At 50.8% G+C, this 26,743-nt stretch overlaps 12 protein-coding genes across 12 annotated transcripts; 4 read left to right on the forward strand and 8 right to left on the reverse strand.

Annotated features, from left to right (window-relative positions):
- Window positions 1–57: 57 nt before the first annotated feature.
- Window positions 58–1,277, reverse strand: F5J12DRAFT_72438 (uncharacterized protein). The gene is made up of 6 exons (XM_051741533.1): window positions 1,022–1,277; window positions 690–971; window positions 541–632; window positions 430–489; window positions 326–367; window positions 58–269 (listed from the first exon to the last, which is right to left on the reverse strand). The coding sequence occupies exons 1-6, from the start codon at window positions 1,122–1,124 to the stop codon at window positions 153–155; spliced, it is 696 nt and encodes a 231-aa protein (XP_051600616.1). The 5' UTR covers window positions 1,125–1,277; the 3' UTR covers window positions 58–152.
- A 15-nt stretch (window positions 1,278–1,292) lies between these two features.
- Window positions 1,293–3,176, reverse strand: F5J12DRAFT_828038 (mitochondrial carrier). The gene is made up of 8 exons (XM_051745587.1): window positions 2,917–3,176; window positions 2,847–2,863; window positions 2,782–2,785; window positions 2,517–2,656; window positions 2,308–2,458; window positions 1,986–2,160; window positions 1,588–1,929; window positions 1,293–1,536 (listed from the first exon to the last, which is right to left on the reverse strand). The coding sequence occupies exons 1-8, from the start codon at window positions 2,972–2,974 to the stop codon at window positions 1,518–1,520; spliced, it is 906 nt and encodes a 301-aa protein (XP_051600617.1). The 5' UTR covers window positions 2,975–3,176; the 3' UTR covers window positions 1,293–1,517.
- Window positions 3,177–3,738: 562 nt separating this feature from the next.
- F5J12DRAFT_892303 (uncharacterized protein) lies at window positions 3,739–4,137 on the reverse strand (the record flags this gene model as incomplete). Its single annotated transcript, XM_051747566.1, has 3 exons — window positions 3,739–3,887; window positions 3,938–3,983; window positions 4,033–4,137. 3 exons carry the CDS (start codon window positions 4,135–4,137, stop codon window positions 3,739–3,741), a joined length of 300 nt encoding a protein of 99 aa, XP_051600618.1.
- Window positions 4,138–4,158: 21 nt separating this feature from the next.
- Window positions 4,159–6,665, reverse strand: F5J12DRAFT_828058 (major facilitator superfamily domain-containing protein). The gene is made up of 12 exons (XM_051745588.1): window positions 6,340–6,665; window positions 6,225–6,286; window positions 5,979–6,171; window positions 5,823–5,923; window positions 5,610–5,772; window positions 5,508–5,557; window positions 5,274–5,454; window positions 5,085–5,219; window positions 4,896–5,029; window positions 4,765–4,846; window positions 4,614–4,715; window positions 4,159–4,565 (listed from the first exon to the last, which is right to left on the reverse strand). Exons 1-12 carry the CDS (start codon window positions 6,490–6,492, stop codon window positions 4,383–4,385), a joined length of 1,539 nt encoding a protein of 512 aa, XP_051600619.1. The 5' UTR covers window positions 6,493–6,665; the 3' UTR covers window positions 4,159–4,382.
- A 106-nt stretch (window positions 6,666–6,771) lies between these two features.
- On the forward strand, window positions 6,772–8,728 carry F5J12DRAFT_828068 (WD repeat-containing protein 8). Its single transcript, XM_051745589.1, has 10 exons — window positions 6,772–7,189; window positions 7,249–7,321; window positions 7,375–7,481; window positions 7,538–7,624; window positions 7,677–7,814; window positions 7,867–7,941; window positions 7,992–8,052; window positions 8,103–8,228; window positions 8,277–8,519; window positions 8,568–8,728. Exons 1-10 carry the CDS (start codon window positions 6,785–6,787, stop codon window positions 8,678–8,680), a joined length of 1,428 nt encoding a protein of 475 aa, XP_051600620.1. The 5' UTR covers window positions 6,772–6,784; the 3' UTR covers window positions 8,681–8,728.
- Window positions 8,729–8,779: 51 nt separating this feature from the next.
- F5J12DRAFT_72893 (ATP-dependent metallopeptidase Hfl) lies at window positions 8,780–11,529 on the forward strand. The gene is made up of 4 exons (XM_051741924.1): window positions 8,780–10,608; window positions 10,664–10,965; window positions 11,020–11,115; window positions 11,166–11,529. Exons 1-4 carry the CDS (start codon window positions 8,842–8,844, stop codon window positions 11,359–11,361), a joined length of 2,361 nt encoding a protein of 786 aa, XP_051600621.1. The 5' UTR covers window positions 8,780–8,841; the 3' UTR covers window positions 11,362–11,529.
- F5J12DRAFT_72849 (UreD urease accessory protein-domain-containing protein) lies at window positions 11,476–12,942 on the reverse strand. Its single transcript, XM_051741885.1, has 4 exons — window positions 12,897–12,942; window positions 12,774–12,839; window positions 12,464–12,717; window positions 11,476–12,408 (listed from the first exon to the last, which is right to left on the reverse strand). Exons 3-4 carry the CDS (start codon window positions 12,710–12,712, stop codon window positions 11,698–11,700), a joined length of 960 nt encoding a protein of 319 aa, XP_051600622.1. The 5' UTR covers window positions 12,713–12,717; window positions 12,774–12,839; window positions 12,897–12,942; the 3' UTR covers window positions 11,476–11,697.
- Window positions 12,638–16,122, reverse strand: F5J12DRAFT_828081 (uncharacterized protein). Its single transcript, XM_051745590.1, has 5 exons — window positions 13,992–16,122; window positions 13,745–13,939; window positions 12,897–13,695; window positions 12,774–12,839; window positions 12,638–12,717 (listed from the first exon to the last, which is right to left on the reverse strand). The coding sequence occupies exons 1-3, from the start codon at window positions 15,799–15,801 to the stop codon at window positions 13,061–13,063; spliced, it is 2,640 nt and encodes an 879-aa protein (XP_051600623.1). The 5' UTR covers window positions 15,802–16,122; the 3' UTR covers window positions 12,638–12,717; window positions 12,774–12,839; window positions 12,897–13,060.
- F5J12DRAFT_741765 (NRDE-2, necessary for RNA interference-domain-containing protein) lies at window positions 16,123–19,791 on the reverse strand (the record flags this gene model as incomplete). The annotated part of the gene is made up of 8 exons (XM_051742032.1): window positions 16,123–16,435; window positions 16,491–16,609; window positions 16,662–17,453; window positions 17,507–18,301; window positions 18,350–18,395; window positions 18,454–19,162; window positions 19,221–19,312; window positions 19,359–19,791. 8 exons carry the CDS (start codon window positions 19,789–19,791, stop codon window positions 16,203–16,205), a joined length of 3,219 nt encoding a protein of 1,072 aa, XP_051600624.1. The 3' UTR covers window positions 16,123–16,202.
- Window positions 19,792–19,974: 183 nt separating this feature from the next.
- Window positions 19,975–20,802, forward strand: F5J12DRAFT_719796 (uncharacterized protein; the record flags this gene model as incomplete). Its single annotated transcript, XM_051741194.1, has 5 exons — window positions 19,975–20,034; window positions 20,089–20,316; window positions 20,369–20,503; window positions 20,551–20,627; window positions 20,682–20,802. The coding sequence occupies 5 exons, from the start codon at window positions 19,975–19,977 to the stop codon at window positions 20,800–20,802; spliced, it is 621 nt and encodes a 206-aa protein (XP_051600625.1).
- Window positions 20,803–21,118: 316 nt separating this feature from the next.
- Window positions 21,119–24,406, forward strand: F5J12DRAFT_72803 (secretory pathway protein Sec39-domain-containing protein). Its single transcript, XM_051741848.1, has 3 exons — window positions 21,119–23,050; window positions 23,105–23,264; window positions 23,314–24,406. The coding sequence occupies exons 1-3, from the start codon at window positions 21,148–21,150 to the stop codon at window positions 24,233–24,235; spliced, it is 2,985 nt and encodes a 994-aa protein (XP_051600626.1). The 5' UTR covers window positions 21,119–21,147; the 3' UTR covers window positions 24,236–24,406.
- Window positions 24,407–24,576: 170 nt separating this feature from the next.
- Window positions 24,577–26,310, reverse strand: F5J12DRAFT_719980 (uncharacterized protein; the record flags this gene model as incomplete). Its single annotated transcript, XM_051741206.1, has 1 exon — window positions 24,577–26,310. One exon carries the CDS (start codon window positions 26,308–26,310, stop codon window positions 24,577–24,579), a length of 1,734 nt encoding a protein of 577 aa, XP_051600627.1.
- Window positions 26,311–26,743: the final 433 nt, after the last annotated feature.

The raw sequence follows: 26,743 nt of genomic DNA on the forward strand, positions 1-26,743 counted from the left end.
GATATAGCCTATAGCGCATAACGCCGACAGTCGTGATGTGCGAGTCCAAGTCAAAAACTCCGTGTCACCAAAGAATAAAGGAACCAATGGTCGACATCCAACTACGTGATGGTCAGGCTTCTGGTTTCATGAGTTAGCATTAATGGAGTATCCTATTCATCGTCTGAAGGCGGGTCCACAGTTTTTTTCGCTCTTTGACGATCCCGTTCTTCTGCCTCCTTCCTCGCTGCCGCAAGGCGCATCTTCTTTACCTTGATGTTGAACAGCGTCTACATAACCGATCGTAAGAAACATCAGATCGCAAAAACTGGTGGTAATCACTTACACCAAGAGTAAACTGTACCATATTGAAAAATGGCACCCACAGCTGCGAATCAAGGAGGTTGACTTGGTTAAGAAATCCCACAGATTATGAACGATAGGACGTACCTCCGTGGGGACGAATTGTTGCGCGAATATCATCGATAGTGGTGACACTATCCACGTCACCTTGATGAGGAGTAAAAATAGAGTTCATATGTCCACGATGACGGTTCCTACCCGTATTACAGCCCAGAATCCTCCCTTAACAGTGCGGATAACCTCGTCAAGTGATTTAGCACCATTAATGATAGCCATGGACGCAAGGAACACTGAAAAATAAAAAGTTGCACAGGTACTGGACGAAACAATGAATGAGAGATACTTGCCAGTCGTTTGGACAGGCGCAACAAGAAAGTTGCTCGCTACGAGTTGTGCTACTCTGTACTTGACTCCAACTTTGCCCGTGAACGCTTTCTGCAAGAGTCCCACCAAGTAGTGCCCTAGAGGTGCGGAGACGAAGAAGCCGTAGATGGCCATCTTTATAGCCTTGGCATCGATATGGTATCTCGCAAGGATTTTCGTGAGAGGGGAAGGATCTTTTGGTGTTGGAGTGGGCGGTAGACCAGCTGCGTTGGATCCGATAACCTCCTGCAGGAACGAGAGGGTCGCTAAACAGAATGTGAGTCTGGATCCGGAGTATGGTAAGGGTGAACCAAACCGGATGTTAGAGCTTTAGTTCGCAGAGGGTGAACCGCCAGCTGCAGGGCGTACTGTGCGAGCAGTGGGTGGAGCTTTGGTGAATGTGAAATAGGCGTGTTCATTGTCGATCGATACGGTGTGAAAGACAGAAGAGAAATGCTTGTATTTGCAACAGGAACAGAGCAATCTCGACGAATAACACGTTCACTCGTTGCACGCTGCCTTCAACGCTCTACCATTCAGGACATCGCGCTATGGCAGTGCTCAAACGATCAATGTCGATATATCATTCACCATCGAGGCACTGCTCGCTACTTGGAGGATCAATTTCATCAGTGCATCAGCGGTCAATGCGTCGCCGGTGTCTATGGTAGTCTGTTTGAGTTTCTACTGTACAATTGTACGGTGCAGACTGCCAGCGACAAGGAAACTGGAAATCATAAACGAGTTCTATTAGGCTCAACCGAAGATATCTCTATGGATATTAAATTATAAACCATGCTGTCTAAAATCCCTCATTGACGCCCCTTAACCCTGTGATCATTCAATCAGACGATAGACAGCTTGCCAATGTGGAGAACATACCAAGCCTTCACATAATCAGCAAAGGAGACCATGCACACGGTTTGCCAAATGCCGAGGCCTATACGTGGCGTTACACCACGATATAGACCCTTGATACCATTCTCCTTGTAGATGAAGGCGAGCGTATTGAAGACTGTGAGCTTCTGCGGACGATTGACGTTTTCGGTCGCCTTGGCCATAGACTGCATCTCGACGCGGACAACCTCGATGGGCTGGTTCCACGTCGCGAGTGCACCGCCGATAGTCGAAGCAAGGATTTTATCCATAGTACCCAGTTTTTCGTCCTCACCCTTGCCACGAGCCTTACGGATGGAATTTTCCGCCAGACGAGCGAAGCCCATACTATGGGGAAGGACCATAAACTCCGGAAGCCTGTTAGATACCCGATGAAAACTTACCGAGAGCCCCAGTTAGTGCACTGCCGCACGGCAACAGCATTGACTCCCTTGTTGACACCTCGGATTCCCTCCTTGCGGTATATGTCCATGAATACCTGGAATGTGGAGCGCTGCACACCAGCGGCAGCCTCCTTATGTCTAGTAATTTCGACAGTTTTCATGCAGGTCGTGAATCCTATCAAGTACGCCTCAGTACTTGCAATAAAATTACCCGAGACCAGCCCAGGACGGCATGGTCAAAACGCAAAAAGGCGGAGGGGAGCGAGCCCTCGTGTATGATTTTGCATTATATGCTCCATGGATATATTACCAACAAACTTACCCATAGTCGCGTAAGCCTGAGCAATCCCACCGCCGCAGCCACCTGCAAGGCCAGCAAAGAACGGATGGACGCCCATTCTTGCACAGGTATCCTCGATCTCGGAGGCGGTGAAAAGTAAGACTGCTCCCTTGGTTGATGCTTCGATCCACGCCTTGAGATAATGATTGTGTAAGTGTACTGAAAGCAGTCAAAATCAGACCCATACATACCCAAGGAATAAGGCCTTGGAAGAAGCCGGCGACACCGCCACGCGCCCATACAGACCTAGTAGCCTCGAGCATAGTCTGGCTCCGGTTGGCAGCCATCTGTGTTTTGAGGACCTCCAAAGGCTGACCAAGGGTAGTGACCTTTCGTAGCCATGGATGTAAGCTATTTCGGCAAGCGCGACACATCATGAGGACATACCTCCTGCAGGATGACCTAGGTCAGCAACGATTTGGAAAACCAGTAACACAGGACTTACGAACTAATACACGAAAGGAGCACACGGAAGCACCAGACGTGAGAATTGGTCCTATTGAAAATAACGTATACAGTACCATGTTCATAATAGCACCTTTGGGAGTTTTGTTAAGCATGGAGCAGTAAACAAACGGTATTAGAACTGACCGACGGCAATGTTAGACCAGTTGACGCCCTTTTGACCAGGTTCCTTTTGTATTGCCATCGTGTGCGGTCGTCGTGGCGAGGGGAGAAAGAACAAAAAAGAGAGGGAGAAGGAACAGAAAAAAGGGCAAGTTTCAACAAGCCGACAAGGAGCCTAATAAATAACCACTGGGGTAGTACGCGGGTAAGTTTCCATAAGAGGAAGTGCCTGTCGCTCGGCCTGTCACCGGAAGGCCGCGCTCCGTGTTAGTTACTACAGACTATCACGCTCATCCAACATGCCTCCGGGCGCGCCTCATAAGCCGAATCAACTCAGAATGGTTCTGAGAAATGTGCATTGGCGGGCTTTTGCAGGTATCTATTATTGGGCAAAACAACCTGAATCCTCTTACATAAACGATAGCTTCCGTGTCCTCGCTCTTTAACATTTGCATCTCTCAGTGCCCATCAGCTTTCCGTTCTTCGTCGGGCCCGAGACGGTTCCTGCCACCGAGGGTAGTATACCAGTCCGCAGAAACCGATCGGACGTCATCGAGTCACTGGTTAGTGACTCTCCAGACGTGATGAATCGCATCATATGGGCAAGGGAAAGTCCACCTTGGTCAGGTGGCCGTGCGGAGTTAAGTCTGTAGATTGCAGGGTAGCTCTATCATGCGGTGAATGACAATCGTAATGTTTCAAATAACATTTGCTATCTGTGGGAACATCTGGTCACTATTGGTCTCGCGAGGAGACGAGAGTTTCAGCAGCAGGGTTTCCGCCACAAAAGATAACTCACGGAACCTAAGGGCAGCCCATACCCGGGAAATCATTGCAGCAGCTCTGTTAGCGTGTCGTATTTTCCGTCGTTGACGCCGAATGGGCCAATTCTCGTTCTGTCTCGGGACTTTGGATGATCTTCTCCAGTTTGAAGCGCTTGCGAGCGGATATGGGGGGACAGTTGCGGATGATCACTCTGTCGTTCAGACGGAGTTCTTATGCAACGTCAGCTTATTCCAAATCTACCCTCAAAACGGACACGTACTGTTGCGCTCGTCATGAGTCAGAATTTTAGTACTTCTCTCGATACGCTGTGCATGAAAACTCAGGACAGAGGCCACCCTCAACGACGAAACCTACTTTTCCTGTCACTTTGTGGATCACGAATCGGGAGACAGTTACAGTCGCTGTCTTATTCATGCAACCGACTTTGGTCACCGTACCAGTGAACGCCATGGGCGACATTTTGTCAGAGCGTATTAAATGTGACGAAGAGCACAGTTGGTCAATTACATAATGCTTGCTTGCATGGTCCTTCGTATGCAAATCGTACACACAAACAAACAGATCTTTGATTAGCAGGGAACCTTGTCTTCTTTCGAGCTAGTTATTCAGACGTCGAGCTTTATTAGGTGCACGTATTGCCTGGTATGTACTATGTAATAAAAGATGTATAGGTGCTGTTATAATGTCCATCAAGTCAACAGGTTTCAAACCGGTGAACTCGCCCTCGAGATCGACTGGTCGGTTGGTGCATACCTGGACCTGACGCGCAGCGCAGGCCCATATCTTGACAACGCAAATGGAATCGGTGCCATAGCCAGAGCAACGAAACCCAATAATGAGGACGCCCATTGGGCTCCGAGTCTGTCGTACATTTGATTGGCGAACAACTGCGCGAGTGAACATGCGTACACATCGAGTGGGGCTATTGCACATACCGGAAAGACAGCGCCAAAGATACTGCGAATAACTGTGTTCGCTGCCAGCGCAGAGGCTGCAACGACCATGTAAGCATCGATGATATAGTTGAGAAGGGAGAGCTAAGGGGATGCTAAGTCGCCAGCGGTAATTACTCTGAAAGATACTCACGAAAATCCAGCATACACCACACCCCAACAACAATCCGGATGCTAACGGAACCCACAGGCTCACACTAGGGAACGATGTCCATCTGACCAAAGAGGTCAGAAGGGCGCTGGTATAAATCCGTTTCGACTTACGCAAACCAAAAGAATGAGATGGCAAAAAATGGACCCGCGAGCATGGCCATCTCCAGCCGGTACTCTGGAGGAACAGGCTTTGGTGCAAACTCTTTAATCTTGCGTTCGTATCGTGGGTTGAAGAAGGCAATATACTGCAATTGCATTTTAGGGTCAGAATGGCTTAAATGGACAAGGGAATCGACCTGCCACGAGCGTTGCGATAACTCCACCAATTGGCAACGGCAAAAAAGTCAATCCCGAAGGACCAGCCCCCATGTGGTGACCCTCTGTGAATACTATGGGGTACGCTTCAAACAGGAGGTAGATACAACCGTACACGAACTGAAAGATATATCGATATGACGAGAATGCTCACGATGCTGGAAATGGACTCACACTCATGTACAGTGTAATTGCAATGAGCATTGGCTCATTAAAAAGAATTTTGAAAGGACGAGCCAGTATATTCTCCATCTGTTGGGCAAAGGAGAGCTTTCGTGTTTCGAACGACGCGTAATATCTCTCATTACCCGTTTGCCTGCGCACTTTTTGTGCCTTCTTCACGAGTATGACAGGCCTATTTGAATCATATAAACATTTGACTATCCTTGCATAGAAAAAAAAACTTACTGGAAGGTTTCCGGCACTGTAAAGACGATCAGGAGGAGACATACTCCAGCCTATCATGGCATGAAGTTGTGGACATGTATGACAAGTGGGAGCTTCACTTACAAAGATGGTAAGAATCCAGAATAACCAACGCCATGATACTTCACTCTGCACCAAATACCCAGAAACGACCGGACCTATACCCGGGCCGGCGAAAGGAGCAACAGCAAAGATAGCCGATGCTATACCAAGCCTTTTCGCATCCCATATGTCACCTATCAAGGCCCTGACACCATGTCTGAATAAAGATAAAAAGACTGGGTAATACCTGCTTACCCAGAATTGGCGAGTGGACAGGATGCAAACGTGCCTCCAATGAAGCGGAAAACAAGTAATGATGCTATGTTCTTCGATAGCGCACATCCAATTTGAAAGCACTAGCATCAAAATGATTAGAGAATGTATTGATAATGATTCCTACAGGGGTCGTACCATGTAAACAAAAAAAGTTAAGATGAAGACCGGTCGACGGCCATACTGCTCGGACAGTGGGCCCCAGATGAGAGGTCCAACACAGTATCCGGCTACGAACAGGGAGACCATCAGATTGCCCACTTCTCGGGAAATACCAAATTCATCCATCAGCGTCGGAACCAAAGCTGATGGGGCACTACTTGCGAACGTCCTGAAAGTGACGTTATTGATTGAATGAACAAGTAGTAATGAAGGTATCCTTACGCATTGAGGACGAGGAGGCCTGCAATCCCTGTTAGGTACCATCGTTTGACTGACGACCAGTTCTACATATCAACTGTAAGGACTATCAACGGAAAGAAAGCACGCGTAGACACGCCTTTGGGTTATCGGGATCGCTCTCGGAGAAAGATACCATGAACGGATCGGCATCCTTATTTGGCTCGTCCGGCAGCGCCTTCAGGATTTTCGGTGGCACTACATGAGTAGTTGCAGCCGTCGAGTTGGTACGCACAGTTGTAAGGTCATGCATTGACAAAAGCCAACGAGGGGAGAGATACGCAAGTATAGGGTAGGACGTCAGAGGCCCGCATGGCGCGCATTTATAGTGATGAGCCGCACGCCGAACGATATGCCCGGAGAGGTCTCCGACGGATTACTACTAACCTCAGTCATCCAGTCTGCGATGTCGCAGCTGTGATTGCATTTCACCAAGTCTGTGTCAGCACCGATTGGCTCATACCCATTTGCCTAATTAGGACGATGTTATGTCATCAACGATGACGATCATCCGAAGTAGTATGTCACTACACACTCCACAGCAGATGGATTTCACTGAAGTTTACAGACAGACTGGTAATCTGGTGTACTTCAGCCCTGGCGCTCATTTTATCCTCAATGCTGCTGAAGACACTCTCGTCGTCCGTCGCACTGATACCCTCCAAGTAACCCGCACCTGGTCCATCGGCCCCCCCTCAGAAACCGTCGTTATCACATCTCATTCCAAGTCTCATGGGACAGCGACCTCCAATAGTCAGTGGATATCACAAGCGGGCTGGTCCTGCGACTCCGAGTACATCTTGGCTGCTTCTTCCAGGAGAGGTGTTGTCCATGTATTCAAACTCAGAGACGAAGACTGGAACGCCAGAATGGAGACAGGCGCAGAAGGCTTGGTAAAGGCAGAATGGGCACCGGACGGACGCCATATCCTCTGTTTCTCTGAATGGGGTGTAAGCCGGCGCATTGTCAATAATATTGCTGCATCAAGCATCTTTGACTCTTCCTTCAGCTTCGCGTTACCATATGGTCACTGTTGACAGCTAGTGCAACATATATACAATTTCCAATTCATCCCGATAGAGGTGGTTATAAGATGTTTTTTTATAGATATCTTGCAGTTGCTTATGAAGCATAGGATATGCCTTCCGTGCAGATGCACGATACTTCGTTTTGGCTGAACGTCACAAGTCGAAGGACACCATGGGTATCTATGATACCTCCAGCAATTACAGATTAGTGCGGGTACGTTACTATTCCTGCTTTGCTGGAAATGCTGGAAGCCAAGTGGAACTACACAGCACTTTCCATCCCCAACGACGAATCTATCTTCACTTGCTCTGTCCCCGTCCGGAAATTACCTTGCAGTATGGGAAAGCATCCTAGAGGCACGTTGATCTTGCAAGCCATTTTACAACCGTAACGCGTACACGTCTGCAGTACAAGTTACACATCCTTTCTCTTGCTGGTGACGTCCAAGGTACTTTTACTCCAACTCCCGACCCGGGTTTCGGCATTCGCCATGCAGCGTGGCATCCAACTGGAATGTTCATCGCCGTTGGAGGATGGGACGATAAGGTAAGTAGAGGGAAGTTGCCGGGACGATGTTTATATGTGCTGACACCTTTAGATTCACATACTTGACAGCCTCACATGGTCAGCGGCGTCAACCCTGGAGCTTTCTAGCAGAATACCTAATGGCGTCGTAAGGTGACCTCGATTTGTGTGACAGGCTGATCATTCAAGTAATGACAGGTGCTGTGGCGAGAGCCTGCTGACTGGCTTGAGTCAACGCAGGGCAGAGGGTTCATCTCATGTGAGTCGTTATCTCATGTTCGTGCAACGACTGACATATGAATTACCTAGATGAGCGCCTCAGGGGTCCTCAGAGCGTCAGTATATGCCGGGTGGATCTCACAAAACCAAATCAGAAATCAGGTGCAGTGCAGCTCGAATGGAATAAGACAGGGACTCTCTTATTAGTGCGATTTGGTAGCTCTGCTTCGTATAATTCACATAGTCAGCGCTGACGACCAACAGAGAACGTGCCAACTCTGGTGCATATCTACGATTTTCCGACGCCCTCTGAACCGTTTGTTCCGCGTCTGCGGTGCGTGCTGCAACACCAGAAACCTGTTCTAAGCGCACGATGGAATCCCGTGCGTAAGGGCAATTTAGCGATTTGTTGCGGCACGCAAAGTGTCTACACGTGGAGTGATGAGTGGCAAGGGGAAGGCGGCGAGGAGGAAGATATGGCCGAGTGCATTGGAGTGCCCACCAACAGTAAGTAGTTTATTGGCTCGTGGCTTCTTCGACACTACTTTCCCGTAGTGATGTACGAAACGAGGGACATTCGATGGGCACCGGATGGAAAGGGGCTGGTATTGATGGACAAAGATACTTTCTGCTGTGCCTTCGAAGTCGAGGACGATGTGATCAGTTGACGTGTACATATCTACATACGATAGGAATATGACCTTGCTTGCGACGACCGACGCGCACGCCATCGGCCCGGCGAGGTATTGCTGACTAATGCCGCCTCCGTTCCTCCAAGGCCTATTAGCAGTGCCTCCGTCAACCGTCAGCCCGAGTTGTTCCATCTACCATGTTATCGCGTTCTTTTCGTGTCGCTGGTCTTGCGGAACGTAGGCTGACCTCGCTGAACAGGTCCCGTCTATTGAGGTCGTTCGCTAGTTCCTCGAGTAATCACGAGCAGAGGGATCAGGTCCCGAAGCCGGGAACTGACGACGACAAAGGAAAGGCAAAGGCCGACGACGCAGATAACAAACGGGCGGAGGCCCCTCAGGAACTACCTAGAGGATTGGAGGGCTTTTTCCAGCGCTATCAGCAGTCCAAACAGAGGCAGCAATGGTCATCTAAGCAGTCGGATACACAGGAAGATGAACAACCTCGCGTTAAACCCCCACCCCAAGGCGGGAGCAACAACAACTTCAATCCTAATCAGCTAGCGCTCCTTGTTACTTCCGCCGTCATCTTTTATGCCCTCAGTGGTTCCTCGGGGTCGCAGTCGAGGGAGATTACTTGGCAAGAGTTCAGAACCGCGTTTCTCGACAAGGGTTTGGTCGAAAAACTCATAGTCGCCAATCGACAGAAAGTGCGGGTCAAATTACATTCAAACGCAGCGGGCAGTATGTACTCCCTAGGGGGTAGCGACTACTGGTTCTCCATCGGCAGCGTAGAGGCATTCGAGCACAAGCTCGAGGAAGCTCAGGATGAGCTCGGAATTCCCCCTAGCGAACGAATACCAGTCGCCTACCACGACGAGATCTCAACAGTTCATACCCTTCTCAATTTTGCTCCTACTCTCCTTTTTGCAGGCTTACTCTTCTACATGAGTCGCAGAGCTGGGTCGTCCGCCGGTGGTGGACCCGGAGGGATCTTCAGCATCGGTAAAAGTAGAGCCCGACTATTTAACCAGGATACGGACGTCAAGATCAAATTTAAAGACGTTGCTGGGATGGACGAAGCGAAGGAGGAGATTATGGAATTTGTGAAGTTCTTAAAGGAGCCTGGAAAGTACGAGAAGCTCGGTGCCAAAATTCCTCGTGGCGCAATACTTTCTGGCCCTCCGGGCACGGGGAAGACGCTATTGGCAAAAGCCACTGCCGGAGAAGCATCAGTTCCCTTCCTCTCTGTCTCTGGGTCCGAGTTCGTTGAAATGTTCGTTGGTGTCGGCTCCTCCCGCGTCCGTGACTTGTTTGCGTCTGCCAAGAAAAATGCTCCTTGTATCATCTTCATTGACGAAATCGACGCGATTGGAAAGTCGCGAGGGAAGTCGGCAAGCTTCGGAGGTAACGACGAGCGAGAGTCTACTCTCAACCAGTTGTTGGTTGAAATGGACGGATTTGGCACACAAGAACACATCGTAGTGCTGGCTGGCACCAACCGTCCTGATGTACTCGACCCTGCTCTTATGCGTCCTGGCCGCTTCGACCGGCACATCACCATTGATAGGCCAGACGTGTCGGGACGTAAGGGTATTTTCATGGTCCATCTCAAACCCTTACGCCTTGCTCCGGACATTTCGGACATGCCCGTTCTTGCCCAGAAGCTCGCTGTCCTCACACCTGGTTTTTCTGGTGCAGACATTGCAAACGTTTGTAACGAAGCTGCACTGCATGCCGCTCGGAAGGGCCACGAATACGTCACGGACGGGGATTTTGAGAGTGCCATTGAGCGGGTTATAGCTGGTCTCGAGCGGAAGAGTAGGGTGCTCAGTCCCGAAGAGAAGAAGATTGTTGCGTACCATGAGGCTGGACATGCCGTGTGTGGCTGGTTTTTACAACATGCGGACCCTCTCCTGAAAGTCAGCATCATCCCCCGTGGAGTAGGTGCATTGGGTTACGCACAGGTATATATTTCTTGATAGCATTGGAATACGTTGACCTGGCTTATACTGCTTACAGTACCTTCCTCCGGATCGCTACCTGCTTTCCACACCACAAATGATGGATCGTATTTGCATGACTCTAGGTGGACGAGTCTCAGAAGAAATTTTCTTTGGCGCCGGGAATATCACTACTGGCGCCCAAGATGATCTCCAGAAGATCACGCGAATGGCATTTGAGGCATGCGCCAACTACGGTATGAACAACATAATTGGCCCTGTCAGTTATGGTGGTCGAGAAGGGCAGAAGGAGAGTTGGACGAAGCCTTTCAGCGAGAAGACTGGCGAGATGTTGGACGCCGAAGTTCGGAAAATGATCATGTGCGTGTAGAGGCCTCATCGAAGAGTAGTGTTATTGATGTCGCCGTTCTGCAGAACTGCTCATCAACGGACTACAGAGCTCCTTACTCAACATCGTGAGGACGTTGAGAAGATTGCCAAGCGACTTTTGGAGAAAGAGGTCCTTACACGGTCAGTCACTCGGCACCATACTAGGTCGGCAACTCTGAACAGTTCGACAGGGAAGATATGATCGACCTTCTTGGGAAGCGCCCTTTTGCTAACCAAGCGGATGACATGGACAAATGGCTCGATCAACACCGTGGACATGAGCGTAGCGCTCCTCCTCCAATTGAGGAATCTGATTCAGCACCTGGAGATTCAGTGCCTTCGCCAGTCGTGACTTATACGAGGATAGGTGACTGCAGGCTCAGATAAAGATTCAACCTAACCACCTCAGTCTCGCGTTGCAGAGCCGCCATCTGCCTTAGATATCATCCGCAGTGAACATCGACACACTAAAACTCTATTGTAATTCGTGCCGAAAAAAAAAAACCGCTCCATTCAATTTCCCCTGGTCCTGCTCACCTAGTGCGCCTTGTCTGCCTGAACCCGCAAATCGTAACACCTGGGTATCTGGTGGGTTGACAGATGGTAACGACCTCGTCACGTTGATCCTTTGGAATGTTATCATCATATTCGCGGCGGAGAACCATGCCATGCAAGTGGAAGTTGACGTGTTATTTGAATATTTGGAGGTCTGATGTGGAGTGACTACGAGAATGCTTTGCGATATGTGTCGATGCCAACAACTTCTTCGAGGGGTTTGAGGGATTCACGTAGCCAATCTTTCACGTCCTCCGTCTCCAGTCCTGCTGCTCTTATTACGAAGGTATTTCCATCATCCACAGGGGTCATAGCCCACAGCACGCGTGGGGGTGCGGCCATGCTCAAGACGTAGCAAGATCTTAACTTGTCCTTCAACTGGGCAACGACACCGTGTACGAGGGGACCACAGACAATGAGCGTTGCATAGCATGAGTAAGGCTTGAGCCTGTCACTTAGCGAACGCCGTGACCTATTAGGCCGATGCGTGACAACGGCTGCATCGTCGTCGTGTAGAGGCTCTTCAAGTAGCATGACGTCCTTAGCGATGCGTCGCCCATTAACCGTGACTTCATTCACGCTGAAATAACGCGAAAATACCCATTCCTCTCCTAGTGACCTGCGACCCGACGTGAACCAATCCAGAAGGACCAACGAGGCACCATTTGAAAGGTGAAACCTCTGCACTTGGGTATATGACGCAGATCGAAAGCATGTCACAGGATCCGGGAGGAGGAAGACAGCACTTGTGGGTGCAACGTATATGTCCATCAGCTGCGTCGTCGTGGCATTGTTAAGTAGGTTGGCGTCAGTCGGCAAGTTCCCCAAACGAGCTGATGCCCGGTTGGCGGAACGCGCTTTAAAGACCTTGGTCGATCCCTGTTGGCTGGGGGTTGAGTTGTCTGCAATGGAGGTGGAGGGTAGAGCAACAAACCTGAGATAGCAATAGGAGTTTGCTTCCACCCTCCGCTCGTACCTGCAACTTGATGCGATCTCCGCAGACAAGACCGCCCCCATAGTTCATCACATACACTATGGCTACATCATTGTCGGCCACCCGGGGAGAAAGGAGCTTGAGAGGGTATGTCGACGACAGTTCTGAGAACACAACCGATACACCATTGAGAGAGCAGGTTATCTTCCCATGTCCAGGAGCAATGCGGTCGTCCACCGTTGGCACCATAATCACTAGCGGGCACGGTCTTAAGTTAATAAGTTAAGTTTCCCAAAAGGTTTTAACGAACATCAATTATTCCCTACAAGTCGCAATTTATGTGAACACGTAGTATTTCCATATCACATGCATGGCCCTAGACACGCCGAGTACGTGTCAGCAGAAACAAAAGAAACGAGCGAAGGTAACTGACAAGGATGTGACATGGAAGACAATAATATAAGATAGCAAGAACAAAGGATACAAAACGAGTGTGAATGTCGAGTCACCGAAGCTCTATACTGCGAACGAAAAAGTTCGGAAGGTCCACTTAAAGGACATGGATGAAGTTGAGAAGACAAGGTAGGAATTTACTAGTCAGTACTTCCTCGTTGCGAGTGCGCGGATCTCGTACAAAAATGACCTGTCAGGTTCAGCAAAAGGGTCAGTTTGTCGTGACGCCAGTGAACGCCAGCCCCTTATTTCTGAACGATGTCGATCTTCGGCGGAGCGGCAAACCTCCACGAAATCGTCCGCAACATCATAGACTATTGAGGCTCGCGAGCCTCGGTCACTTTCCGACTCGGAGGTTGTTCGAGTGCGGCTGCGCGCTGGACTTGGAGCAGTGACTACAATTGTTGATGAGCAAGGCACACTCGTATCGAGGGTTGCATGAGCTGCGGAACTCTGCTGGCTAGCACGTATCGTTCCTCCCTTGGTCTCCCATGCTTCCTCATCTTCATCATCAGCCAAGTCAGCAAAAACATCAGGCTCCTCCTCACCCGGAGGCAGCGTTGATATCCAGCACATCCGAGCAGGGTCGAAAATCATATTGCCAACTTTTCGCGCTCCAGAAGCGAAGGAACCTACGGGCGAGCCAATAGAAGAACCGGTAAGATGCGTTATTAAGGCCGGGCGGGTCGATGTGCCGACAACTGCATCAAAGTCCCGGAGCACTTGATCATTTCCCTCCCAACGAAGAGATGATGGATTCCATTTCATGCCACATACCACTAAGAAAGTACTTGAGCACCTATGGCCGGTAGCAACCACACCACATACCTTTTGGGCCACTGGGTATACCGAGATGTCGTATGAGCGTTGGTTTCCTTCTGGTATGACCGAGCACTGGGGATTGCGAAGAAGCATCCTTTTTCTTTCGAACAGGCTCCACGACTGGGGCACTGACTTTGGAAAGCTCGAAACAACCAGTACGCCTCAGAGTATTAGTAAAAGGTGTGAATGCGGCTGATGAATCTAAGTAGGAGGCATTGAGAATATGCTACGCCCCAATCGAGGAAGTACTGACCTGGAGTGGGACTGCGCCCATCTCTTCGCCCCTTTTTCCGCATTGTGCCCGTCTCTTTCTCCTTGTCAGAAGACTTCAGCACGCCGTTAACGACGCCTCGGCCCATGGCCTTGGGCTGTATTCGAAACTTGCATTCCTTCTCCCGATCGGTGGGGAGATCATCGAAACCGTCCAGCTCCGTACCGTCGCCATAGGTTCTTTGCCGCTTTGGGCGGCGTAGTAGTTTGGGTGCTATGGATGGGGTGATAGAAGGCATCTGAGTGGGTGCTACACCCTTTCGTAGCGAGGACGTTGACGGAGGACGGTGAGGAATAGGAGAAGTGGCACGATGCGCTGGATGGGGTGAGGGGTTGGGAGAAGAGCCTGGAAACACGGAGGACAGGGAGGGTCTCGATTTTACACGCAACGAGGTGGGCATAGTCAGACGTAAAGCAGCAGAATTTGATGAAGGAGTTGATGGTCGCGTGGGTGGTACCATAAAGTCAAGTGTGTGCATCCGACTCGTGGAACTTGTATGTGATTTAGCACGCGATGCAGCTGTAGGAGCATCGTACCTCGTAGGCTTCGCTACCGTCGAAGAGCCTGTTGTGTAAACTATCCCGGAGCCTGCTGCTTGGGATGTACTGGTTTCCATTAATGAGGACAACGAGGCTTTGCGAGTGAGTCCTCTGCGTTGGGATGGTGGTGTCAGAGGTTTGAGACCTGAATGTGATTTTTGTCCGCGTAAACTGCCAGGCTTTGGAGACAAAAGGGTATTTGTGGATGTCGGAGGTGCTGTGGTGAGGGCCTCCTTGTATGTACGTGTGGAAGTGGGGACTAGCGGAGGAGGGGATGAGGACAACTTGATACGCTGGAGCTGGCGAGCGGACGATACGGGAGGGTTGATTGGTGATTTGGCACGAGCTGTCCTCAGCCGAGAGGGAGGTCGTGCAGGGGGAGGAGCTCTGGCAGGAGCGCTCTTACTGCGAGTGGCGGGATGCTGCGTCTGCTTTGCGCTGACGAGCCTGCTGGGGTTAAAGTCGTCATCGTCTTCGATGACGAGCCCCATTTCAAAATCATCTTCAGGGTCTGGATACGCTGGTTTTACCCTGTGGTCGGCTATCTGGGTTTTCTTCTTTATCTCAAGCAACCTCTTGAGATGTTTTCCACTCTGTCCAGATTCAAATAAACCCAGCGGAATGACAAGACCTTCGAGCTCGCTTTCATTTTCCTCACAATCACTTTCCTCCGTCCCTGGTAAAGAGATCGAGGACGCTGAATTCGAGGAGCAAGCATCGGCAAAGCCAAGGGTAGAGTAGGCATCTGATGATTGTGAGGAAGAGGTTTGATCCCTGTCTCCCCATTCTAGGGAATTCTTTGATGATCGATGGCTCAGTGGTAGAGGGGCTAGAGAAAGTTGTGTAAGGTCGGACGGGAGAGCGAAAGCGGACTCAAAGTCCTCGTCGATGGGGGTGGGGGGCGGCTTGTTGACAGTGGTTCTCGGAAGATGGGCGACTTTGATGGTAGATACACCTTCATCCTCCTCCTCTTCCTCCTGACAAGTAAGGGGAGGTCGGATCGTGACCATGCCGCCTGAACTCAGTCTGGAGAGCTCATTCCGAGCGGCCAGGGCGGAGACAACAGCGTTAGCCTTTGCGCCACCCGTCTTCCCAAAGTCCAGTTCGGTGTCCCAGTCCATGCCTTCATCTTCATCTTCTTTGTCGGATTCAACTACGAGAGACCTTATGTGGTCTCCTTCAGGAAGGTCGAAGTCGGCGTCGGGCCATTCTTCCCCAGATTGGGGAGCGATCGGTGCTGGGACGGTGGTCATGTTAGACTAGTAGAGAGTGTAGTGTAGAAATGCCCCGTGCTGGGGGCGAGCGATGGTGAATTTTCAGGAGACTTGGTGGAGAGAATGGAAGTGGGGAATTGTAGGGAGGAGATCCGGTGCGAAATCGCTTTGAAGAGCGGACAATCGCACGGGAGACCCCCTACAAAGTACCCCTCCGGATAGTCAGAACAATAGCTACGATTGTCTTGACCTTGCGTTTGTTGGCCAACGTCGAGGCTTGGCTTGTCGGGCGTCTGTCGGGTTGAGTAAACGAAGTAAACGTGCTTGGATATGCTGGCCGCCACACCATTGTGACTGTCACGTCACGCGCTGGTGAATCGGTGCACAAACAATCTAACACAAACACTCCGTACACAAAAGTGACCGTGCTGCACTTAAGGTCAATACGGCATGAGTCGTCGCCGCTCCCTTGCATCCCTTTCAATCTCATCATCGCTTGCCTCTGAACCTCCTCTCGGGTCCTCTGACCCTCGTACCCCCCTGTAGTTCCGCGTGTAGTCCTCTAAACTTCTTCTCATCCGCAACCCCCTGTCTGCCATAACTTCAACAAAACCATGTAGTTCGTGAGGCTTGAATACTTGTCTTAAGGGTCCAAACGCTAGTAGATACAGTTCTGTGTCGCGTTATCAATCTTGGTCCAGAACCGAATTATAATGCCAGATACCAACCCTTTGAGAGAGGGCATTCACTAACAGCCCTATAAAGTAGATCCTTGGCTCTTTGCGTCTGGCCAGCACGGATCTCGAACTCCATGATGACACGCCAGATGATTGAGCTGTTCTTTGTCCTTTGGGAGCGTCAGTGCCGATCTAACAGTATTCAGCAAGCTTGAAATGTACCTTTCGCTCTCCGCCGCTGCGAACAATCCCGCTCTTGTCCGCTCGATTTCCCTTTCCCAACGGCCTTTCTCCCATCCCGCCGTCCATACCTCGGCAATCCTTCTCGTAATATCCTTTTCTTTGTTAACTTGGCCCATCTGATTCCTGACTCGTCCCCACAGACCGTGCCCCTTTTCAGCTTCAAGAAACATTCCAAGGATAATGGTGTTGTTGGGATACGTCTCCAGTGCGGTCTGCAATCGATCCCGCAAGAAGGCAGGTGGTGTAGAGTTACGGAGGGTGGATGAATGATTATACAACATCAACAACGACGCAACCGTTAAGCTCTCCTGCTGCTCAGCGGACATCCTCAAACCAGATGGGGGTGGTGCATCAAAAATTGCCAAAGCGGATGCTGGAGAGGACGCCGTCAAAAGCTCTACCACAGCTCTAAGCTTTATCCACGCCTCACGATCCTTCCATCGTTCGTGCGATGCGTTGGTGATATCCTCCAGATTGCGTTTCGCCCTCAGGACCATCATCCCCCCTGAGCCGTCAACATTGCCGGCACGCATTACCACGCGCAGAGCGACTTCTTGATCACCATTTAGCCATTCCATTTCCGCCCAATCCCACCATAATTGGCCAACGAATGCGTGGGTAGGCGGACGACGAACAGCAATGAGAGCCGTCTGATAAACTTTGCGTGCATCCTCGACGCGTCCACGTAGACGTTCAAGTCGGGCATGTGCAGCCCAGTGAGCAAGCGACTCACGAGCGGTCGAGAGGAATGATCGCGAGAGCTTCAGTGCGCTAAACGTGTGAAATTAATACCAGTCCAATAGTGACCGAGTAGCACCACTCACCGTTTCACGTTCACCGCAGCCTCAAAGGCTAACGCGTAGATATCCCACTCGTGATCCTCTGTCCCACACCGAAGCTGACTAAATATCGCTCTCACAAACTCCTGGTTGACACCTTCGACGTCTTTTTCTGTCCACATCCGCCAATGATCCTTCCCTACCCATTCAAGTGGCGCAATAACATTTAAACTCCACTCCTTTATGGGCCCAAAAGCACTCAAATACTCTCTTTCTTTACCGACCAGAACGCCAGAATAAGAGTCCGCAAGAAACTGTCGCGCAGATCCTCTTTCAGGGAATATGGACGACAAGCAAGCTGGGCTCGTGAAAAATGTATAGGACCACCGGTCCCACGCATCATCTGCCAGAGACCGCGAGAATCCTGGAACATGAAGCCCTAGAAAGGCCAGCCACAGAAGCCTAAAAATGCTTTTTGCTCGCTGTGTCGTAAGCGACAGCAGGAGTGGGCGGATATCTGAAAATAGTACAGTTGAGTATGGGTCAGACGCAGCTCGCTCTGTCATTGAACGTGTCGGGGCACGCAAGAGACGATCAGCTCGTGCTTCGTCGTTGTACCACGAAGAGAACGGATCCGCGGACGGCTTGATACCAACGTCCATTTGGATGCTTTCCTCGCTAATGGTGCCTATCTCTGGTCGGCCGGATGATGTCCACGCCGACCAGCCTTTGGCATCGACCTCCCCAACGCGCGGCGCTTCAGACTCCCAAAACTCTTCTAGTGCTTCCAGTTGCGTTTCAATCGGTAATCCATACAACGATTGGGGGACTTCGAACGTTCTTGAGAGCAGTCAGACTGAGCGTGCAGACGATTGAAATAGACCTCACAGTTCTGCCTGAGCTTGGAACAGTGCTGTTGCACGTTCATAGAAGCCTTTCGGGATAAGTGATCAGAGAAAAATCGCCAGACAGCTCTTGCCAGATGGACGTACCTGCCTCTTGAAATGTCACAGCAACGCGCCACACTACTCGTAGTTTGTCCACCTCGCTATCCGATGAATCACCCAGCGCGTGTAATGCACGTGTAGCATCGGTCACAACACTATCGATGCTTTCAGTCGATTTCCGGATCCGCCACTCTAGCCATTCCATCCAAATCTCAACACCACCCAATTTAAGTGCCTCTTCCCACTCGACTTGGAGTTTGCTTTCATACCAGACTTCCTCGCCTGCGCGGAGATATTTCAGTCGGAGGAGCCGCGATGTGCGATTGGAAGGGTGAGCCGCGAGAGCACGGTCGAGAACCGACAAAGTTATTTCAGCACGAACGGCTGACGCGTTCTTGGACGCTGGGGGAACAGTCGCTAGTGAACGAGTAACAAGGGATAACCATATTTCCACAGAAGACGGTTGAAGTGCGATTTTCTGTTCAAGGTCCTTGATAGCAAGTTGCTCCGACGGCAAAGCGAGTAGCCCTTCATCGTCATCAGAATTATCCTCTTTCCCTTCTGAAGACTCTGAGTCGGTGTCGGTTTCGTCCTGGAAAGAGCCGTAAAATTCCCCCGGCACGCGACCCCCGCGAGATGGGAGAGGAAGAAATCCGTTGACTTCTTGGTATTTGTAATTGCTGGCATTTGCAATCAGACGCCGGGCTGGAGTATTCAGAAGCGCCCTAGTGCCGGGGTCCGTCAATCCTAACTGCTGCAAAATGCAGCGCAGATCAGAATGACGAAAAGAACCTGAATCATTGCGCGCTTACTTTTCGACCCCCACCCAACACGATCTCTATCCCCTTTCCCGATTTGCGAGAGACGGACCAATTGCCAACGAGACCAAGGATATGCCTGCCCTCTTGTAAATCGTTAGTTGTCCAGTACAGCACAGAGGCTGTACTTACGGTTCACTGGACGATATTTGGGAAGGTCGCCTGCGTGTATGCTACCATAAGTGATGTTGAGGGGATCTCCCTTACGATCTGAGAAGAAAGACCATTGGGTGTGGTCCTGTACTGCAAAACGACGGTCTTCGTCCTGTTTGTTCCGCTCATCGTGATGGACTATGTCCTTGACCCAGCTACTATGACGTGTGGGCTCCGGGAAGTGTGAAATATGTTTCTCTCGTTTAGATTTCTTTTCCTTGTCTAGTCTACGATCCCACCAGTCGCTCCTGTCTTCTCTGTTCCTTTGGTAGGCCTCATTTGAGTGGTCTCGATGTACAATCGTGGTGTCGAACTGGTCGGGTGATCTGGTGCGCTTGCTTGGGCCAGGATCAGGTAGGACTGGGAAGGAAGAAAAGGAGGGGGTGAACGAGGGGAGCGAGGGAGCAGACATCGACTCGCTCGATCTGTTAACTGCTGGGAAAATACTGTTGGCCGTCTGACAGCTGCAGGCACGACGATGGGTCACCGTGACCGGCCTGGCGGTGAATCCGGACGGAGGCTTCTATATTTGGCACTGATCTTCCGGATTAATTATTTTATCGCACTTCTGCAGTTTCCCTTCACCGATTCCGACATGCGTCCCCTGACGGAGGAGGAGAGCAAGGCTGTATTCACAAAACTTGCAAATTACATTGTACTCTCAATTATCTTTTTGTGAAACTAACTGCACTGACAATGGTTCAAACAGGGCAAGAATCTGGTTCACCTCATCGATCGCAACGACGAACCGTATTGCTTCAGGCTACACAAGGACAAGGTTTACTATGCCTCAGAGGCAAACATGCGTCTGAGCATATCAGTTGCCAGACCAAATCTCATAAGTCTGGGCACTTGCTTCGGAAAATTCTCTAAAAGTGGCAAGTTCAAGCTACACGTTACTGCTCTCGACTACCTCGCCCAGTACGCTAAATACAAGGTCAGTGTTATTGTAACCCTGCTATTTTTCTCTCTGAGATGGGGCATCTTAGATTTGGATAAAACCTAATGGTGAAATGCCATTCTTGTACGGCAATCACGTCCTGAAAGCACACTTGGGCCGGATAACTGAAGATACCCCCGAACATCAAGGCGTCGTGGTGTTTAACATGAACGATATCCCATTGGTGAGAGGTTTAGACTATGGTTTTTCCGTTGGCACATTTTTTTCCAGGGATTCGGCGTGACTGCACGGTCAACAGTGGATACCCGAAAACTAGATCCTACAGCAATCATCGCATTCCACCAAGCGTGAGTGCAATGATGGTATTTACTTTTCCCTTGCATCTTAGACGTGCTTTCTAGGGATGTTGGAGAATATCTCCGAGACGAGGTCGAGCAAGTTTACCCCAGCAGTTTTGTGATAGCTGACGATCGACACAGGATACTCTCGTATGAAGTTGTATTCCGTCTGTTGACATTCTAAAATACAGTGCGTATCAAAATAATCCCAAACGGTCATCTTGGCCGACTCCTGTGCACTAGGTTGGCCCTCAGTTGGAAAACAAGGCACACTGGTGATATGGGCTGCCAGTCTCGCTCCAACTCCTGTTGTTGGCGAAACTTTCATTACAGTTATCCCAACCCATATGCAAACGATGAACGGGGCTGTCAAGAAAATGCATGGAAATTGTCGACAAGCAAATTCCGTGAATAAAAGTACTCAGAACTTGACATGAATATAGCCAGTTGAAGATTATGTAATACATTGCCATACACCTAATAGTGAAGCCAACCGGCGGGACGGCCATCTTACACATGCCCATCAAGGATGTCCGCACACCAACCTCACGCCCGCTGGCAGAACGTAGGGGACGACGAACTCACCGTGCACATCGTCCGCGACATTCTTAACGCCATCGACGACGATTTCTGGGTAGCCGCCGCTTGTGCGGACAGGCTTGTGAATGACGTCGATGTGCAGCGGGAGCTTTTGGAACTCGGTTTGAGTCGTACGTCCTCTGCTGTCGACAGGGCCAAAACTTCTCTGGTGCAAGGTCCTGAGTCTAGGACTTTGTGTACGAAGGGTGCCCTCAACGCGTACTTTGAGCAGGTCCCTGGCGACACTCAACTTTGCCAGCTCCGTGCCATTTTCCTGGACCGACTCGACAGACTATCTTCGTTCGTGGAAATTTACAGGATTGTGCAGCCTCAATCGGAGGGACCTGACGACATCGACTCTGAATGGGAGGATGACCCTTGGGGCGATGATCCCGACGAAACACACAAACTCAACCTTTCTTCCGCTGCCAGCTCGCATATCCCTCTATCGGAATTCCTGGTCATGGACATAGTGGACGTCGCCCGTTTCTTTGCGTCGCTGGAGCTTTACCCTGCAGTTTTCATTCTCATGACTCACCACTCATCTTCGTTATGGCCATTCCGTTTCGCTGTGCTGAACAGTATACCCACTCATGCTTTACCTTCGGAATATTCTGAGGTCTTACCTGCCTATGACGTCGGTCAAGGCGCAGAACATGTCCCTCGCTCACACAGTTGGAGAAGCGAAAGTGATTGGGTAGAGTCTGGGGAAGTCAGGGCTGCTCTTACAGGTTCGCAGGCGCCCCCTCACGCAGGACACATTACTCGCGCGGTGCCGTTGCCTGTAGACGACCCTCTGGATCCCCAGAAATTGACCGCATGGTATGCACGGCGTGCAGACGATGTCATCACCTCAACAGGTATGCTTGACGTAGCACTTGCTACGGTCCAGCATGGTGTTTCTTTGGGTGTGCCGGATCTAGACCAATTAGAAGAAGACCTTAGTCTCCTTGCGCGTTTGGTCTACGATGCTCCGCAGCCCAGCGGATCAAGCAACGTAGAAGATTGGACTCTCAGCCGCTGGAAGTCACTGGAACCCGCTCAAGTCGTCCAGGCTTATCTTGCATACTCAACCCGGGAAACAGTGGCAAGGGACATGATGCAGATTGTCATGCCGTACCTTTTCGTATTGGATGCTCGTGCAGAACGTGCTGGTCAGCCCGATTCCGATCTTACAACACACCTGCTCTATGACTACGTCCTTAGTGCCCCCCTACCAATGGCCGCTGCAATCTTTGAGGCATCAAAACCTACACTACCTTTATCGCAGAGGATAATTCGCAACGACGAAGATATGGCCAGGCTGGCTCTTGCTTGCCTCTACAGTAGCGATAGTCTCGACGCATGGCATACTATGAGTTCTATATTTGAGTGCCTCCCTGCATGGGATATTCAACCTGGTGCAATGGACGAAGCCGACGAAGCAGATGCGACCATCGCCTCACTTGGGGCATTCGTCACACCATCCACGACAAGTTCCCATTGCTCAGCCGCTGATTTACTTTTGTTCTTCAAGCCATTGCCCATTGTTTCTCTTTCACGTGCTTTGGACATCTTGGATGTCCATCTTATGTGTGGCGAGATACTCTCACGGTGGAATGTACCTGCACCCCTCCGCTGGTTCCCTCAAAGTGCAGGTGATGTTGTTGAGCAGCGCGCAAGGGCCAATCGGATGGCGCGACGCACTGGAAGCTCCCCCGGTGAGATGAAAAGTAAAGATGACTGGGAGTGGTTACTGGATGATATGTACAAGCTACGTGAAACGAGCAAGGCTGGAATTAAAGGAGCTTTTGGTCTCATGTCCGAAGTGGATATTTCCTCGATATTCCTCACTGGTCTGCTCAGCTCCGGCTGTGAGTCCTACCACCTTTCTGAGTCTGGATGCTGTTATTGACTGATTTCCTTAGTGTTTGATATTGCGCGTGAATTTCTGCATAAAAAGCCTAGCAAACTCTCTTTGCCGGTTTCTGTCGTAGAGGACATTTGTCTCTCTGTTTCACGGGAGTTTTATGATAACGCAAGTTCCACAAACTTCAAGATCGGTGACATGAAATTAGCCTACGACTGGTGAGTCTCGAAGTTCGGGCTGAGGGTCTAGAGCTGAGGGTTGTGCTAGCCTCGCCGTCTGGCAGCCATCAGAGCGCCTCTCTAGAGAGCGTGATTTCATCGAAGCTACTTCAAGGATCTCCTCCTACAATGTTTATTCGCGACCTGGTGTGAAGCTATCCCCCATCGAGATACGCCTTACCAAAGACCGTCTTTCCCTGATTTCGCGCATACTTTCCGGCACGGCTGATGCTTACAAGCACATGCAAGTCGTTCTCGATCTCCTTTACAAGCTAGGTTACAAAGGCGACGTGGTTGCAGAGGTCAAAACACTCGCCATGCTTTCTGATACCGCCCTTCAAGCAGAAGACTTTACACGGGCTTACGAGACGAGTCAGAGGATGATTGAAACGGTTTTAAGATTACGCGCGAAGGCTCCGGCTTCGTCAGACGATCCTGCCGTCCACGAGGCATGCGAAGTATGCTGGGTGGCATGTTATCAGCTCGGCAGACATCCAGAATTCAAAGATGTAGAGAAGAAGCTGGTGGTCTTAGGTCGCGCTCTTGAGCTTTGCCCGGAGGACAAGCTCGGTAATATTCTTACGTCATGGCACCGACTCCAGAGGGAGGATTTGGACACTCGTCGTGAATCCATTTCCAGTCGGTCGACTACACACCAGCGACGTCCCGTGGCAAGTCGGAAGCCTGTATCCTCTCTTCAAGCGAAACTCACAGACTTCCATCTACCAATGGCGCCTCTCATCAATGCAGAAGATGCAGCTGCGCTGGCGGGCAGAGCCTTCAACCGCGTTACTTCCACTCTTCCGTTTACGGTGGGTGGACGAAGCCGCTCGAATGCGTCAGGGGACGACACAAGAGCAGGAAGTAGTGATGGTAGTAGACTTGGGCTCAACGGTGAAGATGTCTCGGCCCACGCCAGTCGTGTCCTTCAGAGGGGGATAGGTTGGCTGCTTGGGGCAGATGAGAGCTAATGCCAAAGTAGCTGTAGTACTGTGCTCCTTCGACGGTTTTGTTCATTTCAAAGAACTTTTTGCATCCCGGACCGCGCTGAAACTCGGACGAAGCGAGCACTAACAGAGTGGGAGAAGGAAGGGTATCAAGTGTGGCAAGTACACGCAGTAGGGTGATCGAATAAAGATAAGCCGGTGATAAACTACAATATACTAGTCATAACAAAATATTCCGGAAAGGTGTTATCTCAGCTATAGTCAGGCAAAAACAACGTGACGAGTAAGGCAAATGGTCACTCGAATAGATACGAAGCAAATTACGCGATAATATGGCTCCTAGGTCGGCTGAAAGTGCCGAAGTTTTAGTGGGATTCATCGTCTTTAAGCCACTGCAGGGGGACAATCCGCCGACAGACTTCACAGTATCCTTTGTCGTCTGCAGCACGAAGTTCCTCCACTTTGGCTTGCAGATTTCTGACCTGTTGCTGCAAATCTTGAACCTGCCGTTGCCATGCTCTATTAGCGGATAACATTTGTTCCTGAAGAGCCTTGACAACAGATGGGTTTTCTCCAGATACTCCCACACCATGACGTGGTTCGTCATTACTCGGCCGGCTCGAAAGAGGAGTGAGTGGTGAAAGCACGGCTCCGGAATTGCTGGTAGGACTAGTTGTGGCTGAGTCCAGAGACGTGTCTGCATCAGAGCCGCCGACATATTCCGCAAAATGGGAGCTAAACAGCGAAGATACTGGACGCAACTGGAGAGCCTGGAAGTCCAACGCAGTGGAAGGAGCACTCTGAGGTACATTTAAGGGTAGCGACAATCCCGAGTGTGGATTGTTGTCATGTGGCCGGGATTGTACATCTGGACCAAAATTCGGGATAGAGGTAAAATGGCTGGACGTGCCGATGTCAATGTTAAGAGGTGGCGGCAGCAGCTTACTGGTGGTGTGGACAGTTCGTTCGCGTCCAGGATCTTGGTTTTCGTCCGGATGTAGTTCAGGGCTCCTGGATAGCGGCCCCTCGGGAAATTCCTCGGAGAGCTGGCCGCAGAGACTCTGCGGTACGTATGTGTCACGGAGTGAAGGCACTGGCGGCGGAGAAGGCTGATCCCCTTCGCCACGGCCACTGAATAATCGCAGAAAACCACTCTTTTTGTGCTTAAGAGCGCGACTCCCGGATGTTCCGCTTGACGAGAAACCTGGGTCTTGCCGTTCGGAGTGGGACGTAGTCCCCACTACGGAGTGTAAAGCAGTTTTCGCTCGGGCACTAGCACTTATCGACCGTGCCCTCCGCCTGACCGAATTTGACATGCGGCCCAGATTGTTCGGATTATTAGGTGTGGCGGTTAACTCGCCTGGATGCGACGAGGGGACATGTGACGTTGAATCCACCGCTTTCGAGTGCGCCGCCCCAGGATGAAGCGAAGCAGTGCGTGACTTCTCTCGCGCTTGGGCCTCCTCGAGGGAAATAAGGGCTACTGGAGGAGAGTGGTGATGAGCGATCCATCCAGGGCTCGCAGATCCGCGAAGTGGGGGATGAAGCGATAAAAACTTGGCGTCCCGATCCAAGTATGCAGGATTAATGTCGGTTCCATGAAGGATAATAGACGGAGAGGATATTTCCTTTTTACGTAGACGCTGACTGTTCTGAGCGTCCTTGGATATGGGGGAAACCTCTGACGAGTCCCTCGGTATCGCCGACGAGGTTGACTTGCTACTGATGGTGTCAGTCACTGTGGTAATCGAGTCGCTCCTTTTGAATTTGGATCGTTGGGAGGGGTTTGAGGAATAGGGAGCGATTAAGTTAGGGTTGGCATAAGGGTGCACGAAATCTTCACGGGGTAAGCACTCTTGAGATGAACGAGAGGAGCTGCGACTATAGGCGGAGATCGCATCCGTGGAGGAGTGGGAGACTTCAGAGCCATGATGGGTAGATGATGTTCCCCCGTGGCCTCGTGTAGTGCATGACGACCCGTCCTCCGTGCTAGAGTGGTAACTGGAAAGCGAGCCAGTTCCCTCGCCGTAGGGCTCAGTGTTGTGGGGGAGGGAAGGGGAGGGTATAGGTATTAATGGAAGTGTGCTTGATACCGGCATGTGGCCCGAGCCGTGGCTGAGTGAGCAGCAGTGCGTTAGAAGACCTGCACGGAGGGCCGAGAAGAAGACTAACCGCAATATTGCGCGATGTGGGCTACCGTCTGAGGAAAATTCCAGCGACGGTTTTGGACTCTCTTGTGAGTAGCCTGATTCCACACTTTGTCTACTTATGAGGGGAGACGCCCGAGCTAGAGTGCGCACAAGGCCGTCTGCCGTAGTGGACTTCCCCTTCGCCTTTGCGGCCAGTCTTGCCAGTGTATAGGTAGACTCTTCCCTTTCTTCAGTGTCACTTGTTTCCCAGGGAGCACGAGAATGAAATCGAATTGTTGGGCCTCGTACACTGATTCTGCAGGTGGAATCGATGTCCTCTACGTCTGAATCGGTGTCGCCCTCCGAGCCTAGGGAGCTGTTGGCAGAGGCGGCGTCGTCAGGT

The sequence above is a fragment of the Pisolithus orientalis genome (genome assembly GCF_024613125.1).
Source record: "Pisolithus orientalis strain OTSU chromosome Unknown F5J12scaffold_12, whole genome shotgun sequence".
Classification (NCBI taxonomy): Eukaryota; Fungi; Basidiomycota; class Agaricomycetes; order Boletales; family Pisolithaceae; genus Pisolithus; species Pisolithus orientalis.

Bases quoted from the DNA above. Each gene is read 5' to 3' on its own strand.
- F5J12DRAFT_72438 (XM_051741533.1), bottom strand. From the start codon at position 1,124: ATGAACACGCCTATTTCACATTCACCAAAGCTCCACCCACTGCTCGCA. The intron at 972-1,021 runs GTTTGGTTCACC...CATTCTGTTTAG, and splicing joins AACTAAAGCTCTAACATCCG to CGACCCTCTCGTTCCTGCAG. The intron at 368-429 runs GTACGTCCTATC...CTTGATTCGCAG, and splicing joins AACAATTCGTCCCCACGGAG to CTGTGGGTGCCATTTTTCAA.
- F5J12DRAFT_828038 (XM_051745587.1), bottom strand. From the start codon at position 2,974: ATGGCAATACAAAAGGAACCTGGTCAAAAGGGCGTCAACTGGTCTAAC. The intron at 2,459-2,516 runs GTATGTATGGGT...CATTATCTCAAG, and splicing joins TCCAAGGCCTTATTCCTTGG to GCGTGGATCGAAGCATCAAC. The intron at 1,930-1,985 runs GTAAGTTTTCAT...CCTTCCCCATAG, and splicing joins TGCACTAACTGGGGCTCTCG to TATGGGCTTCGCTCGTCTGG.
- F5J12DRAFT_828058 (XM_051745588.1), bottom strand. From the start codon at position 6,492: ATGCATGACCTTACAACTGTGCGTACCAACTCGACGGCTGCAACTACT. The intron at 5,455-5,507 runs GTAAGTTTTTTT...TGATTCAAATAG, and splicing joins ACAGTGCCGGAAACCTTCCA to GCCTGTCATACTCGTGAAGA. The intron at 4,566-4,613 runs GTATGTGCAATA...TCACTCGCGCAG, and splicing joins TCTTTGGCGCTGTCTTTCCG to TTGTTCGCCAATCAAATGTA.
- F5J12DRAFT_828068 (XM_051745589.1), top strand. From the start codon at position 6,785: ATGGATTTCACTGAAGTTTACAGACAGACTGGTAATCTGGTGTACTTC. The intron at 7,815-7,866 runs GTAAGTAGAGGG...TGACACCTTTAG, and splicing joins TTGGAGGATGGGACGATAAG to ATTCACATACTTGACAGCCT. The intron at 8,229-8,276 runs GTAGCTCTGCTT...GACGACCAACAG, and splicing joins TCTCTTATTAGTGCGATTTG to AGAACGTGCCAACTCTGGTG.
- F5J12DRAFT_72893 (XM_051741924.1), top strand. From the start codon at position 8,842: ATGTTATCGCGTTCTTTTCGTGTCGCTGGTCTTGCGGAACGTAGGCTG. The intron at 10,609-10,663 runs GTATATATTTCT...TACTGCTTACAG, and splicing joins GTGCATTGGGTTACGCACAG to TACCTTCCTCCGGATCGCTA. The intron at 10,966-11,019 runs GTGCGTGTAGAG...GCCGTTCTGCAG, and splicing joins GAAGTTCGGAAAATGATCAT to AACTGCTCATCAACGGACTA.
- F5J12DRAFT_72849 (XM_051741885.1), bottom strand. From the start codon at position 12,712: ATGGTGCCAACGGTGGACGACCGCATTGCTCCTGGACATGGGAAGATA. The intron at 12,409-12,463 runs GTTTGTTGCTCT...CCCAGCCAACAG, and splicing joins AACTCCTATTGCTATCTCAG to GGATCGACCAAGGTCTTTAA.
- F5J12DRAFT_828081 (XM_051745590.1), bottom strand. From the start codon at position 15,801: ATGACCACCGTCCCAGCACCGATCGCTCCCCAATCTGGGGAAGAATGG. The intron at 13,940-13,991 runs GTCAGTACTTCC...CCTCCTACTTAG, and splicing joins TGGGCGCAGTCCCACTCCAG to ATTCATCAGCCGCATTCACA. The intron at 13,696-13,744 runs GTATGTGGTGTG...GTACTTTCTTAG, and splicing joins TATACCCAGTGGCCCAAAAG to TGGTATGTGGCATGAAATGG.
- F5J12DRAFT_72803 (XM_051741848.1), top strand. From the start codon at position 21,148: ATGTCCGCACACCAACCTCACGCCCGCTGGCAGAACGTAGGGGACGAC. The intron at 23,051-23,104 runs GTGAGTCCTACC...TGATTTCCTTAG, and splicing joins TGGTCTGCTCAGCTCCGGCT to TGTTTGATATTGCGCGTGAA. The intron at 23,265-23,313 runs GTGAGTCTCGAA...GGGTTGTGCTAG, and splicing joins ATGAAATTAGCCTACGACTG to CCTCGCCGTCTGGCAGCCAT.